This window comes from Cyprinodon variegatus, unplaced genomic scaffold (assembly GCF_000732505.1).
Source record: "Cyprinodon variegatus isolate N-32 unplaced genomic scaffold, C_variegatus-1.0 Scaffold11, whole genome shotgun sequence".
Taxonomy (NCBI): domain Eukaryota; kingdom Metazoa; phylum Chordata; class Actinopteri; order Cyprinodontiformes; family Cyprinodontidae; genus Cyprinodon; species Cyprinodon variegatus.
The window spans coordinates 1,374,437-1,390,942 of record NW_015150464.1 but is presented as its reverse complement, the minus strand read 5'-3'; the positions used below and the strand labels follow the sequence as shown (position 1 = coordinate 1,390,942).

The following is a 16,506-nucleotide window of genomic DNA, read 5'->3' as shown; positions in this document are numbered from 1 at the left end:
AGTTGCCGCCATGTGATTGGCTGCTTAGAAATTAAGTGTTAACGAGCAGTTGGACAGGTGTACCTAATAAAGTGGCTGGTGAGTGTATAAACTGGTTGACCTTTGATGACCTCTAGAAACATTTATTTATGTCTTTAAAATTTTTGCTGCACAAACGTTTGACAATAATTTTGTCTGATTTGAAGAAGGTGGGGGGACCAACTTCACTCTGGTCCCAGAAATCCCAAATTAACAATAGCAAAATATGTAAACGTCCTATTTCTACCTATATCAATTAGTTTTGTGTCTGGATACAAAGTATCAGTATCGACACTGATAAATATGGACTCTAAACAACCCTAATATAATGGTATATAAAGTAGAGAGATTGGATGCCAGATATTAAGCACATGGTTTCTCTTGAAAAGATCTATGTTCTTTGTCTTAATGCTTTGTGAAGTTTGTTTACTGCTACCTGTTTCATCACTCTTCTCATCTCTATGCAAAAAATAAACATGTTACTAATATTATCAAGTTATTTCAGAAAAGATAAAAAAGCAGAGTGTGATTTTATAAAGCATGCATCAGTAGGTACCTGCTGTCACCTGCAGGATGTCTGACTGGCTGTTAAGTTGCTGTGCTGTCTGAACTGTCTTCTCTTTGTCTTTCTCCTCCTCCTGTCGCCATGCCCCTAAACTCAGGATGTAAGTCCAGAAGATGTAGATTTAGAGAATGAGCCTTGGTATAAATTCTTTTCAGAGATGGAGTTTGACAAAGGGGTAAGTGGTCGCTGTCTTCGCGGCGTCAGCATATCGTCATGTGTTGCATGTCATGTAACATCCATGTTGAAGTAACGTGTAAACGTTAATGTCTGTGAGGTCTGCCTGTGTTTCCTGTCCGACCCCATGCAGAAGATTAAAGTGTGTGCTCGTCATCCGCCTCTTCAGTGAGGATCACTGAGGTCAAGTCCTGAATATCTGCTCTTTTAAAGGAAAAAAATAATAATAATTAGAGAATACAGAAATAAATTCCTGTTTTTTCTGTAGATTTTGTTCTGTGGCTCGTAGAAGAAATTGGCAAACAGACGTAACACACACACTTTAATCTTCATTACGAAAACTGAATAATAAATGTTCCTTTGACTGATTTAATCCCCAACTATATGAAAAAGTAATGGTTACCCTTTACAATAACCATCTTTTATAAATGATAGAGAGCATTTATTAATAAATAACAGATAATTTATGTTTTACAATTGTTTATAAAGGGACTCTAAAGCACTTATAAAAGAGATAAATTATTAAGATATTAAGCTCACTGATGTTTAGATGAGAGCTAAACTAGCAGGGTGGGGCAATATGATCTATATCTTTTATAAATGGTTTAGATGTAGTTTTTAAACAATTATGAAACCTTAATTATCTGTTAATCATTAATAAATTGTCTCTTTACCTTTTATAAATGATGATTATTTGTAAAGTATTTTATTGCATTGAGCAAATACCCAACCTTTAAATTTAGTGCAATTATAATATTTGCCTTTTATCACTTTGGCACCACGGTTCTTTCCAACCAAAAAATATTGGTAATTTGTATGTATACTTTTCAAGTTAGTCATGTTCTAGGAGTTTTCAAAGTATTTAAGTAAAGGTAAATGGCTTGTATTTGTGTAGAAGGACCCCAGAGCACTTTTAATTATGGGGTTACATTTCTGCCAGAAGTAAACATGTGGAATAAATACTGATAAGAGGAGATTGATTCAAAATGAATTCTCCTTTTTAATCGCTGCTCAGAAAGAAAAAGAGCAGAAGCATCGTAGTACGGCAGTAGTTATGGCCGTTCATCGTATACTTATCGTGATAAATTTCTACTCATGATAACAGTTTTGATTTATCATATAAACAATAAATTAGAATTGTGAATCAAAAAACATATTTTCTTTTTATTTCATATATTCTATTGGGACATTTTGCATTTCTTTTTATATAATTAAATACAGTTTTATATGGGATATTTTAGTGGTACACTGGAAAAATTATTCAGAAATAAGTAAAAAAATTCTTAAATTAAGGTTATTTACCCTTAATTTGAGTAGGTAAATGATATAGTTTGCCAATGGAATGAGTATTTTTACTCTTAAAATAAGATAATTAGATAATATGCACTTGGAATAAGACAATGCAGTTGTTTTTTATTATTTTAAATGTAAATTGTCTTGTTCCGTTGGCAAAATGTATCTTTTACCTCCTCAATCCAAGAACAAATGCACTTATTTTAAGAAAAAATTACTTATCTAGGTTAGATTTTTTTTCCAGTGTATAAATTATAATTATGTAACTGGTGTCCTGAAGAGGCCTATATGTGTGTATTTTTTCCCAGCAGTATTTGTAATTGTGGGGCTATGATTGTTCTGGCAATGCTCACATCTACACAGCTAAGAATTAATAAAGAGTGTTTTTATCATAATTTTTACAATATTTTCACGATAGAAGCCCGGCCCTTTAAGTCCAATATGCGTCAATCTCAACTAGTCAACAGCTACTAGCCAAAGCTCTAGTTAAAGTTATAATTATATTATAAATACGTATATTAATCTGTTATTATATATAATACTGATTTAATACAAAAAATAAACTATATAAATAAACAGAATTGAATTACATTGAAATATTAATATCAGTAGGTTCATTTTTATTTTTTCCTCATATGTATTATTTTATTCTATTGGTATATATTGATTTTTCTTAAACATGTTTATTAATTTTATTGAACATAGATATTTGTTCAATTACCAAGGGGTGACAGTGGCGTTGGGTGCAGCAGTTTGCCCTGCAGTCGGAGAGTTGTCGGTTCGAGCCCTGCCAGATACACATGTATTATAAACGGTAGCCATCTATCTATTTATCTTTTTTCTTTTGCTTTCTAGTCCAATGTAAATTGGCTTTGTAGGGTGGGCATTATAAGATTCCTCTTTCTGCCAATACACCCTTTTTCAGACTGTTTTAATTTAAGTTATATGGATATATACTGTCTTTATTATATACTTGTATGTTTGAAATAAACAAACAAACTTCACGCAGACACCTGGTGGGTGTTCTTGGGCAAGACACTTCACCTGCATTGCCTACTGATGGTGGTCAGAGGGCCCGGCGCCTTGCTTCTGTCGGTGAGCCTCAATGCAGCTGTGGCTACAATGTAGCGCGCCACCATCAGTGTGTGCCTGAATCACTGAATGTAATGTTAAGCGCTTTGGTCAAGTCTCCTGACTTGAAAAAGGCCCATATAAGTACAGGACATTTAACTTTTAGCATTTGATACGGTATTGCCTAATTTTTGGCTTTAAAGGCACACTATGCAACATTTTCCAGTTAATTAATGTGTTCCATAACGTTTTGGATGATTAAATGAGTCATTTCAGGTCCAACAAAGGTATTCTCGGCCGCCCTGGTGGTCTGTGGGGGAAATACCGCACTTGCAATTGCAAGAGCCCTCGACCCGCACCCGCGAGAGTCGGTCTTGCTTTACGACGAGAACTGCTACACGCCCCCAGTTAAAAGCATGCTTGTTGCTAGCACAGTGGCGATTTTTGTGCAGTTATCATGGCGGAACCAGCGTAAAAGCAGCGAAAGCCCATGTTGGAGCAGGCAAGAAAGAGGAAAAGGGCTCCGGACAGAGAGAGGAGTCGTACACGGGTGAACATCGGGCAAGCTTTTTCCAAATAGCGAGAGCTAAAATAAAAAGAAGGCTGACGCGGACCTCGCGTTTCTGCTGATGCGATTGTAAGTAACATTGGAATGGTTTCTCTCTCTCTGTGTGCATGTTCATACTTTCACTGTGTTAGTCATGGCTTGACGGAGAAACCAGGAGAACAGCTGTGCATATTTACGACAGTGCACTTTTACTTTCGGCCTCTGGGGGGAGCCTCGCTGGAAAATCAACACCGGTTGCATAGTGTACCTTTAAGTTGCTTAGCAAAGATTATTTCGTTTTTTTGATTTAGAGCAGAAAACAATAAGATTTGTATCTTCTTTCTGCTCCCTTTTGCTCATGGAAATGTACGGCAGAAAGTCTGCTATTAAGTTTGAGGTCTGGATGGGATGATTCATTCAGAAGTCACCTCTCCCTGGTATTCAGCTTAAGCATCCGGCTCCAGGGTAATCCTGCCTCCTGCAGTGTCTGCTATAGTTACCAAAATATCCATACGGTGCAGGTCTGAGGCGGCGTTATGACACATCCATCCACGCCTCAGGCCTCGTTCGGTATCAGAAACAGATGTTAACGCTTCCCTGCTCTGTGTTACTCAGAGCAGCTCCGCCACGCCTCACGATCATGTGAGGCAACTCCGGCGTCTACGACATGAGCTCATGTTCCTGCATCGTTCAGACTCTTGTGTTTGAGGTTAGCAGCAGGTCCAGGAGGCTCAGTCCTGGAGGCAGCAGGCAGACTCTGTTTCACTGCTGTCTGGATGTGTGCCGGATGAGCTCGGCTTGATGACTGGCTTCTGTTTAATGTCAGAGTCACTTCTAAAGCTGCACCTGGTATGTGCAGTATTTGACCTTAAGGCCCGGCCAGACAACATGGCTCATCGGGGCTTGATTGACAAATCAGCAGTCATTTGGTTTTGGCATGAGAAAGGTTTTGCTCAAAGTCTGTAAAAATCGAGACGCTAAAAGCACCAACACACACACACACACAAAAACATTGTCTGTGTCTACTGAACCATGTCTGTGTTGAGTTGGCTTAATATGCAGGGTCATTATCCTGCTGAAAGACTCAGGGGAGAGCGATCCAGTTTTCACTCTCCAGCAGAGATCACCTGATCTCAACTGAAAATGTTCTTCTTAAAATGGTATTACATAAAATGATGCTAACTTGGTTCCAGAGCCTTTTAAAGGAAAACATGCATCACGGACCCTCCACTGTAATTAACAGTATGCATGAGGTGGTTTCCAATATTTATAAAGATTAATTATAGTGCTTTTTAATACGAGTAGTTTCAGATTAATGGCTGGTAGAGTTAATCAGACTCCACATTTGAGAGGTTAGGAAAGAAAAGGCTTTCTTGCCATGTCTCCATCTTGGTTGTGAAATAAGGCTTCTAGACATAATCTGGGCTCCTAAAATCACATCATCCATGTGCATCAGCTTGTTCTTGATTCATATTCTGTGAGGAATCTTCTCCTTTTTTACAGCGTTACAGCTGCAAATGTTGCAGCAGGAGGAACTTCGCAAAAACTTTGCAAATAAGTTCTTGTTAAAGCTCTTTTTTCACCATCCTTTTTTTTTATTTTACATTTTTTGTCGTTTGCAATCCATTTAAAATAGGTCATCTTATTTTCCAAACCCAAATATTTGTTTATTTAAAAAAAATGCAAATTTACTAAAAGTATCTCATTTTAAATTGATCAAAAAATGATCAAATACTAAAATAATGAATAGCTGTATCCCTAAAAGGAAATAGGAAGTCAGGGATAACTAGTTTAAAACTCAGACCAATTTCACAAACTAAAGAATGAATTCTAGGTGCTTAACATTTATTTTTTAGAGACCAAAACATATTAAAACACATTCATGGCAGAAATTGTTGGAGGTAGCAAAAATGTGAATACTCAATGTGATTCAGACTGATGAGTGGGTTTTTCTAAAATGTAGACCTACAACTTTACGTCCCTCCAGAGTGTCATGATTTTACTAAAGTTCAGATCCAAATGCAGAAGACCAAACAGGGAGACCAGGGAAAAGGTTTAACAGTTTTTTTTTAATAGATAATGCAGAGAGAAGTGTTGCTCTGAACACTGCTCAGCCGGAACTGAAAAGTGAGGGGAAGATACAGCGGTTAGTTCAGGCTCAGTGGGAAATTTGACTCGTGAACTTGGAGAAGAGGATTTGGTTGCTGACTCACGTTTCCAGAGAAGTTGTTGAATCCTTGACTCCAGTCTGTATGCTGTAGTTCCAATGAAGGTCTGACTCGGTGGAGGGCGGAAAAGGGTTTACCCAGAATGCGATTTTTTGTAGGTGAACAGAGAAACTGACTGCCACTCAGATTTCCTGCGGTACTTGAACGGGTGGTAGTGGAGATGAATCCCTTTCTCAGTGTGAAGCTCAAACGATCTCTTGGGGAAAGTGGATCCAAACCTCCTGTTTGTTTCCTCAGCTCAGTTTGTAGCTCAGTTGATCCTTCCAGGGAGAGAAGGTCGGAAAAATCCAGTTTGCAGGATGACTTTCTGCCGAGGGGTAAAGACAAAACAATGTTAAAACTCAGAATGACAAGAACTCAGTTTGACTCAGCAAAGCTCAGCTTGGCTAGAGTACTCTAAACTGGGAAACACTCTGGCGTCGAGGTAGTGGCAGTCAGCAGCTTAAGAACACTCCGTTAACGAGGAAACCATCAGCAGGTGTGTGAGGAGGCGGGCCAGAACCAGGCGCCTCCTGGTGGAGGAAGGGAGACAAACACAAACACACACACAGGAGTCCTGACACAGCGCTGCACTTATGCGCACATATATTACCGTATTTCCTGGACTATAGATTGCACCTCTATATGAGCCGCAGCAAAAAAGATTTTTTTTAAACTGGAAACGTACTTATATAAGCCACATTAGAGTATTAGCCGCTGATATCTGCTGAACTGCCCCCATCAAACCTGTAGGGGGAGCTCTACATACCTACTCCCCCAGAGCACCTGTTTACTTGTTGGTTGCGGCAGTAGGAGCTTCCTTTGAAAGATGTGGCTTTGTCTGCTCTTTATTTCAGCTCTGCAGAAGTTGCGCACAGTTTCTTCATTAGTTCAACAGCTTTAATGCAGCGAATAATTGTCGAAAATGTGTGAATTTGCGACATTTGTTCTTCGATCTGCCTGCTTCTAGCATGTACCTGTCATGTACGGTTAGGAATAATCCACAAAAAAGCTGCACCTTTGCATTAGCCGCATGGTTCAAAGCGTGGGAAAAAGTAGCGGCTCATAGTCTGGGAAATACGGTGTTTGAAATTCCTCTGCAACAGGGTCCGCAGGGAGCTTGGACCGGGAAATGCGCAATAGTCGTCAATAAATATCTAAACCAAACACTATAAACAGAAATCAATACCTCTTAATTAATACTTCTTTGTATTGTGACTAAATGACACAAAACGAATACCACATAAAAACATGTTCCTCTTTATCTAAATTTTTATATAACTTTTAGGTCACGAGAGTGACTGAAAAAACTAACATCAAGGCACTATACTAGACTGGAAAGATTTTGCTGTCTTTTTTATCCAATTTTGATGCATTTGATATGTTTCATTAAATTAACTTTTATTAGCTTAAACATGATTTATATCCATTTCCCATTATAACAAAATCATTCAATCTTTGGTCAGACCCTGTGCCAATCGCAGGTGCTCAGAGCTACTGCTGATGTCTCCTAAATGACATCACATTCCCGGCTAAGCCAATAGCAAAAATCAGATGCAGTAACCATTTTTGACCTAAGGAGGGCGCCAAACAGGTGGTTTTAGACACACAATTTCATTAAATCTGCATTAAATTGTCAAAATAATGTCTGTTATGTGTAGACAGGACTACAAGACATCGGTTTATACATTTTATCAGCAAAAACAAGTTGATTTAGGAGTTAGAGGTCATAAAAAACATAATTTATTTAAAGTATTCCTCTTCTTTACCAGGTGGCACCTATTCTCTAGGAGAGGAGCTGTAAATTGATCCTAATGGTCCTCTTTAATAATAATAACACATCAGGGATTTAAGAGGACTCTGAAAATACCTCCAGTGACAGTTCCAGTCAAACATCGGGTCATCGATATACATAGCCAGCTGGAGCCGGAGTTCCACACGTATCAATGCTCAGGAAGATCACTTTGGGCCCCCCTACAACCGCCAGAGTGACTCCATCTGTGGAGCATATGCTGACGTGAGGCCTGCTGCCACTCTGTCTCAGCGCTAAGTTACGCAGAGACACCCGCCCCCCCCCACAAACACCCACTGCCACCTGACATATTCTAAAGGGGGCAACGCTAAAAGCCTGCCAGCTCATTGTGCTCTCATATTTAACCTCTGTTATACACTTAACCCTTACCTTTAAGCATTTAGAGGAGGAACGATGAGCTGCGCATCAGGCCGAGCTGTTTGTGTTCATAAGAACCCATCAACACAAATAAGGTTCTGGAAAGAATGGGATTCGTGTTACAAAGACCCACTCATGGTGACTGTTTTGACTACGAAAGCCGCATAGTGGGGTCTGAGCTGTGGGTAGCCTCGGACAGCTGTTAGGAAACAGTTCGGCAGAAATGTTGTCATCTGTGTTTCTTGGATACCTCCGCTTGTGTCCATAAACAGGTTTGGACCTTCTTACAAATCCCTAATGAGGCGCTTTCATCGGGTGCTGGTCATCTCGCCCTCACACCATTCCAAGCTTTTCCTGTTTTTGGTCGATCGGCTCTCTGCCGATCAGGCTTTAAAATGAAATTAAATAAACAATTACAGAAAGAAAAACTATTTTCTTACTCCTAAATATTATATTTCTGCATGAGGCCAGTCAGACGGAGATCATAAGCTCAAAGCACTTGAACTAAAATTAGTTTTGGATCTTTTCGCTCATCGTTATTCAGGTATTTTTATCAGGTGCCTCATGCATTTTCCGGGTGCTATTTTGCCGTTTATGTACTTGACTTTTTTGGAAGAGGAACTGTCTGCCACAGGATCTTTTATAATGACCACGTGCTAATTTTCTCCCCATCTTGTAACAACTTTAACAGCAGAGGAATCAAAGAAAACATCCTCAGTCAACTGTAAAAAAACAAAAAAATGGATAGGCTATGTGACTCCAATAGATATTATCTTCCAGCAGGACGTTGCCCAGAGTTATTTTGGTCCCAGTTATGGTCCTTTCATGCCAGTTTTTTTTTATTTGTGTGCAAAAAGTAACCATTTTTCCCAGTGTAACTAATTCCTTCCTACTTCGCAGTAGAATTGGTTTCTATTCTAAACATGCAACATGTGTCTGCCACATGTTGCAGACACATAATCAGGGGCTTGATGGTAAGATGGTGGGGCACCAGAAGCTGGAAGAAAGAGTCATTACTCAAATACTCATTAAAAGAAAATAAGGTTCTTTTAATGTTGCAATAAACAAAAATGTTAAAGACAAAATAAAAGATAACTTTTCTTTTTGGGGAGCAGAAAGGCAGTTCAGGTTTTGTTCCACCTGTGAACCAAGAGACCTCGCATAGGAACGTGAGGCTCTCTCTAAGACTGAGAGGAAGGTTGTAGGTGCCACCAGAAGGTACTTCATTTTACTGAGACGTCGGTAATCTAGAGTGAGATCCACCCCAGTTATCCAGGTTGGCACCATAGGATTGGTGTGTATCAGGCAGAGTTAAATTACCTGTAGATAATGGGAAAGGTTTTGCAGTTCTATGGTAGTAGAACAAAAGGCAAGGTTCTGGGGAATTGTCAACTGCCCAAGGAGAAATTTTTGATCAAATGCTAACAGCTTTAAAGATAATTAGAAATCAAATACTGGAAAATTAGCTAAAGTCTTCTTCTTCTCCCTAAAAAAGAAAAAGAAAAAAAAAATCCTCAAATAAATAAATGTAATCTAACATTCTTTATATTCTTTTGTTGTTTCTGCATTTTTTATTTTATTTTATTTATTTATTATTTATTTCTTATTTTTTTTCCTACTTGCTTTGATTCTGTTTTATCTTCCTATATTTTAATCATGTAAAGCACTTTGCATTGTCTTTGTACTGAATTGTGCTATACAAATAAATTTGCCTTGCCTAGGCTGCTTGCCCTTTGCAAAGAAGCATTGCAAAAAATTTGAATCTTTATGTCTTTTTTTTTTAAATACGTGCATTTTTTCTTGGATTGAAGAGGTAAGTGAGACACTTTGCCAATGGAACAAGACAATGTACATTTAAAATAAGAAAAAACAATTGCATTGTCTTATTTCAAGAGCATTTTATCTAATTATCTGATTTCAAGAGTAAAAATACTCATTCCACTGGTAAATCCTCTTACTTACCTACTCAAATTAAGGATAAATACACTTAATTTAAGTAATCTTTACTTATTTATACATTGTTTTTGCAGTGAGGTTGGTCAAGTTTCACGGGAACAACGGGAAACTAAACTCTGCTGGTCAAACCCACAGATGCAAGGACAAAAAAAAATTAGATTTACTTCCTGGAAGCTTCGTTGTTACTGTAAACGGTTTGGATCTTTTTTATTTTATTTACCTTACTTTCAGATTATTGGGTCTACATTAAAAATAATAAAAAAAAAATAGAATACAGCAATTTAAATAATGAGGATTTGGTTTATATTATGAGGATCTATGTCTACATTTATTTAAAAATGTTACACTAACAGGAAACCTAAGTTTGCAGAAGTAGTGTGTATGGAGGAGGGGATGCTTTGTTTAAAGGAGCTAAATGGAGGCAGGATGTGAACAAACAATCTGTTTTCATCAATACTGTCTGCATAGAGCGCTACCATCTCTGCCTCTCCACCATCGCCCCCTGCTTACCGCTCTAAAGGTTTTACTGGGATACCCCAGGGTAATATGATGCTGTGATAACATGGCAGGGTTCATTTGAAACTGATCCATTTCCCCACTTCAGATAAAGAAAAGTTCCCATAAAATGACACTAATCAGTCGTCTTGTAAATAACCAGATTAAAATTCCATTCCTTTGCCCCAGATAAGCCTCCCTGATTGTTTCCTGTTTACTTTCCACTGACGCTGGTTGTGTGTGAGCCCAATAACCTGCGGGGTGTCAGAGGACGCTTTCTTTTTCCCCCCTGATAAGAGATGTGAAGGGTGGGATGGAAGACGTGGTGGAGCAAAGGAAGAGCTTTGGATTATTCACTGACCCTCAGTGTGTTCTCCAAGTCGCCATGGAACATTTAGCTTTATAAATAGACGCGACTACAGACCTGCCAGCCTGGTGTTCGGCTCCTACAAAGATAGGCTCTTATTCTCAAAGGTTATTAATGATCACTCTGCCCCGGCAACGAGGTGGAGAGGCATGTTGTGGCAAATGAGCAGTGCAGAATGTTCCCTGTCTGGTCACTGGTGTGGGAAGTGGAGGCTTGGCCGTGCCGCGGCTGAGCGGTCACGGTATTAGCAGCAGGGCCGGGCTGGCTGAGGTGGAGGGGGGGGGGATTGTGCAATCGTATTTGCAAACAACACTTGTGCTCTTATTCATAGAGGCCTTTTATTTTTACCTGCTGTGACGTCCAACAAGAGGAAAGCAGCAGAAACAGTGGGCTAAAATTAGCTGGCTTTTAACCATTCAGAATGCTGGTGGGTGCTGCTCTGCTCCATGAATGACCCCCCCACACACACACACACACCCCCGACACTGTTTTGTTTCTGCTTAAATAACATCTACAGCTAATCTCACATCTATTCACACATTCTATGCTCTTAATTATGCAAAGAAATTCCTTCCTCCATTTTTTTTCTCATTTCTTTGCAAAAGTCTTCAAATGTATGGACTTTTCTTTTTATTTTGCTGCATTACTTGCTTAGTTACACAATTTGCATTTACCTTTACAATAAAAAAAGCAACATGCATCTGTATTCAGCCATTCACACTGCAAAAAATAGAAATCTCAATAAGTTATTTTTTCTTAAAATAAGTGTGTTTTTCCTTGATTTGAGGAGGTAAGTAAGACACTTTGCCAATGGAACAAGACAATTTCCTTTTAAAATAAGAAAAAACTATCGTCTTATTTCAAGTAAATATTCATATATTATGGAATATATTATGGAATACTCATTCCATTGGCAAATCATCTTATTTACCTCCTCAAATTAAGGCTAAATATACTTAATTTAAGCCATTTTTTACTTATTTCTGGATTGTTTTTGCAGTGCAGCACTGCTAAATAAAATCCACTAACTACAGAACAATCTAGATAAGTAATTTTTTCTTAAAATAAGTGCATTTGTTCTTGGATTGAGGAGGTAAAAGAGAGATTTTGCCAAAGAACGAGACAATTTACACCTAAAATAAGAAAACACAATTGTATTGTCTTATTTTAAGAGTCTAAAATACTCATTGCATTGGCAAACTTTCTAATTTACCTACTCAAATTAAGGGTAAATACACTTAATTTAAGAAATGTTTGCTTATTTCTGGATGTTTTTCCAGTGCAGTTATCCACTCCAACAATTAAACCTTATCTGAAGAGATCCAGACTCAGCAAACAGGTGGAGAGCAAGAAAAGTAGGTTTAATAATGATGATGGCAGCAGGATGATGCTGAAAATGTTTCTGTAATTAGAGGAAGTGAAGCTGCTCAGGGTTTGATGGGACGATGGATGGAGCTGAATGTCAGAATTACTCTAAACATGCAGCCAGAGATATAATGGAGTTCAAATCAAAACAAAGTCATCTGTTAGAATGGCTCGGTTAAAGTCCAAACTCAAATCCAGTGGATAATCTATTGCAGGACTTTAAGCTTAATGGTTTTTCCTCCAGTCTGACTCAACTATTAGAAACATAAAACACTCCATAGGTTCAGCTGTAACTACAGTACATGTATTTTCTACTAAATACTGACTCACAGTGGCTGAATACAAATGTAAACAATGCCTCTCAGATATTCATTCATTAAAAGCATTGTTTTCCTTCCACCTTTAAGCTACTCATTATTCTGTGTCGTTTTACTTTTGCAGAGGCGTTGTTCCCACTTTCTGTAATAAATATGCTTTACTTTCCATCTTTTCTGTGCCGGTGAGCTCCTATGTCTGTGTTGATACGTGTAATTCGGCCTCCTCGCCCCACCAGCTGGTTAATTGTCCCCCTGTCTGCCCCAGTGGTAATGAGAGCGACTCAATACCAGACAAAAGAAGTGGCTTCAGTGGGAGACAGCAGCCCATAGGCTGAGCCTGTGACAGCCCCTTTCCCTGCATGGGCGCCCCCCTGACCGATGCACGCCCAGCCCTCCCTTCCACTCTCTACTCTGCCGCTTGTTTTCTCCCAACTTGCATGCAGGCCAAAACACACGCTTACCCGCCGTCCATGCCAAGCTCCGTCCAGAGAAGCTTAGTAACCCTGGACTCAGAAACACACGGCAGCGAGTGACCGACTGGGGAAAAAAAGGAGAATCTAGCCTTGGTTAAGGCTGCTGCTTGTGTTTCAGCGGGAGGAGATCTTCCTGTGGATCTATCAATGACTTCTTTGTTTGGTTTGTTGCAGAGTGCCCCCTCCTTCAGCCCTCTGGAAACAGCCTCCGACCTGCAGCAGTAGTAAGTCCACCTATTTCCTCACTATTCCAGTTAATTTGCTTTAAAATCTTACTTCATCCTTCCTTTATTAATCTGATTATTAGGGAGAAATGTCAGTGAGGGACCCTGTAGAGCCACAGCAGTGGTGGGGACTGCTGCTTCCTGTAGAGATCCTGTTAATAATGCATAAAGCTGCCATAATTTAATGTTTTTCATGGGTTTTTATTTATATATGGCTTCTAGAAGGAAGGAAATTATATAATGACAGGAGCCTGGGTGTCACTGGGATAAAGGGAACTTTCCAAGCTGCTGCATAACTAAAAAACTGTTATCTTCTCTTGATTGGATTACAACAGATGGATCTAACTCAAATCCAAATCTTACTCAGCTTTTGATCTTTTTTTTTCTGATGGGACTGACAGTTTCTATTTCTGTAGCCTGCAATAAAATGCAAGGAATTTAGGGCCCCGGCACGGTAACTGTCTAGAGAAAATAAATGTCTCCCTTCATTTCTGCTCCACATCTGCTGCAGTCATTACGTCTTTGGGGACAAGGGTTTCTAAAATAAACCCCCCCAAACCCAGGTCTTTTTTTTTTGTTCCATTGATTTGTCTGTCATTGGAGAACTTGAAAGGAAGAGATCCTTGATTAAAGGGTGATGGGAGTTTAAGCGCACGAATGTTTGCAACGGAAACCTTTACTCATAAACCGACTTCCCTTCAAGGCCCAAATTTATGGCAGGACGTCTTGTTTTTTCTTTTTTTTTTCTCCTCCTCAAGCTTAAATGAAAAGAGAGGGAGAAGACCTGGTAAATAAAGATTGAGCTCAAATGGCAGGAACACAGCATGCTGCTGGCAGAAATAATCAGAAATGGTTTGCGTTGCCATCATGATGAAGCAGAAGTACAGGAAGTGCTTTCCTTGTTCTTTCTCACGCATCGAAACTTCAATAGCAACAAAGGCTATCCAAACCTTTCTGACCCCTTTAAAGTATAAATTAACTGCGATTTACTATATTCATTTTGTTTATGTTCATTGGAACCTAGATCCTGTCTGACTGCATGAAGTAGGCTAAAGGTTAAATTCAGGAAAAAATTAGGAATGCCTTCTAAAATTCAAATCAATTCAGTTTATTTCTATAGCGCCAATTCACACGTCATCTCAAGGCACTTTACAGTTCATCAGATCATCCAGTCAGATTAATTCAAAGTTTTCTATCTAAGGAAAACCAGCTGATTGCATCGACTCATTGACTCAAATGCAATCCCTTACACTAAGCATGCTTGTAGCGACAGTGGAGAGGAAAAACTCCCTTTTAACAGGGAGAAAAAACAACAAAGGGAGTGTTTTGGAAGCTGCAGACACTGGCTTGAAGGGTTTCAGAAAAAGGACACCAGATTGTAGAAGCATTCAGACACAGTGGTGGTGGTATGATGATCTGGCAATGACATCGTGGTTCAGAACGTATAAACTTGCGTGGACTGATGACACCATGGATTTTGCCCTCTATCCAGAAGAGGGTTATGCAGATTGTTATTTGAATTACCCTGTGGATATTCTGAGGTGGCCTACTTCAAGTTTGGACTTTAATCCAATAAAAAAAATACAGTATGTCTGAATTAATATAATAATAATATAGTATCAAAATATATAAAGTACAAAAACACAAGAAAATGTAAAGGAGGAACTTTTTTTGCAGCCAATATGTCTTTTAAAAAGTACTTCCAGCTGTAATGATAGCATCTGCCTGCCCAATTTTAAAATAAAAGGGAGTGTAAAGTCTAATAATGCTAAATATTTTTTAAATAAATCCATTCCAAAGTTGTTTTATCCCTTTGTTATGTCACCATAAGCTCTTGCAGTCAAACAGGCTGAAAGCAGAGAAGTGTGCAGCGTTGAAGCCTAAGTCATACTCCGTTTGGCATTTAGTTTTACTAGAAGCTTCTCAAGGGATTATTTTAAATCTAGCATCACCCTGCAGCCGTAAATCAGCAGCGGGAGCGTTTACGTGAATTCTTGTTGCACACCCAGAGCTAACATGATGCCAGCAGTGCAAATAGTTTCCCCTCTCCATCCGTGAAAGAGCCTGTTGTTGAGGCACGGATGTATCCCTACATCACTTGACGTTTTGAGAGTTTTAAATCATTCGTCTGAAAGCTGCCGGAGCCTTTTGCTGTAATGAAGACAGAGAAAATGCATGAGTAACACATGACGGGATGAAGCTGGTAGCTATGCAGGTACATAGCAAGGGGCTGATGAACCCAGTGGGAATGTTGAGGGAATATTTATAGAAATCTGTCCTGTTGGCCTCCCTGGAATGCCAGTATATCTCTCGTAGCTAGTGTCTTCTCTAGCATCTCAGCTTTGGCTCTTTCCCACTCTAATTGCGGCGTGTCCCACAAGTATGTGAAAACAGAATTTAGCCCAGGATCCCCTTAATGAGGCCCATATGACAGCTCGTTACCCGCTAGGGCTGCCCTCCGTTTATGAAAAGAAAGACACATATCCAAGCAGCTCCTAATGAGTCTGGCTGTACTAAATTAGCTTTTATCCCTCTTCCTCCCCATTTGTGGTCCAGCTCCTCAAGCAAGTCTGGGCACAACGAGGTGGAGAAGGACAGAGGATCATCAACGGGTGAGCCTGGGGCTCCAGAATGCGACCGACATGTTTACAAGACCGTCCTGGAGGGCGGTGACATTCCCTTACAAGGTCTGCGGGCTCTAAACAAGCGCCATGGGAGCTCTTCCTCCTCTAAAGGTAGGATGCCAGCTATCATATGTCCCATAACATGAAGCCTGGATGTATATGGATGCATGGGCACCCCAGGGTTGTTACGGCTTCTAAAACCGAGCTGCAGATGTTGGAATCTGTTGAAATTTCCAGACAGGGATGCATGTGTTTCTCTCTACCTCTCCACTTTAACACACATGGTGTCTCTGCTCTGGAATTGCCCAGCATCAGCCAATCACCTCGCAGCATTCATCGCCCCTACAAGAAGCTTTGGATTTGACGCTAACAGCTGCATTTCTCAAAATTAGTAAACAATCAACAAGGTTGAGTTATTTCAGTAATTAGGCATATAAAATTATATTTGACATAAAGGAAAAAAATATATTTATTTTATAAATTCATATTGAAAATCATTTGCTCTATCTGAAGATATTTGTAGAAAGTTAAGTGGAAGGAAAAAGTAACTTAAAGCGCACAAGCAACCAAAATAAACTCCACCTTTAAAATAGGGGTGCACCGATTGCAGTTTTCCGGCCGATTTCCGATCACCGATCTT

General features: G+C 39.4%; 1 protein-coding gene across 1 annotated transcript in view; it reads left to right on the top strand.

The window, feature by feature from the left end:
* LOC107088489 (sorbin and SH3 domain-containing protein 1-like) overlaps window positions 1-16,506 on the top strand; it is a 73,127-nt gene that overhangs the window by 36,096 nt on the left and 20,525 nt on the right. The window contains exons 14-16 of the mRNA XM_015380700.1: window positions 681-758; window positions 13,193-13,242; window positions 15,799-15,977. Of these exons, the coding sequence (XP_015236186.1) occupies window positions 681-758; window positions 13,193-13,242; window positions 15,799-15,977 (307 nt within the window). The remainder of the gene's footprint in view (window positions 1-680; window positions 759-13,192; window positions 13,243-15,798; window positions 15,978-16,506) is intronic.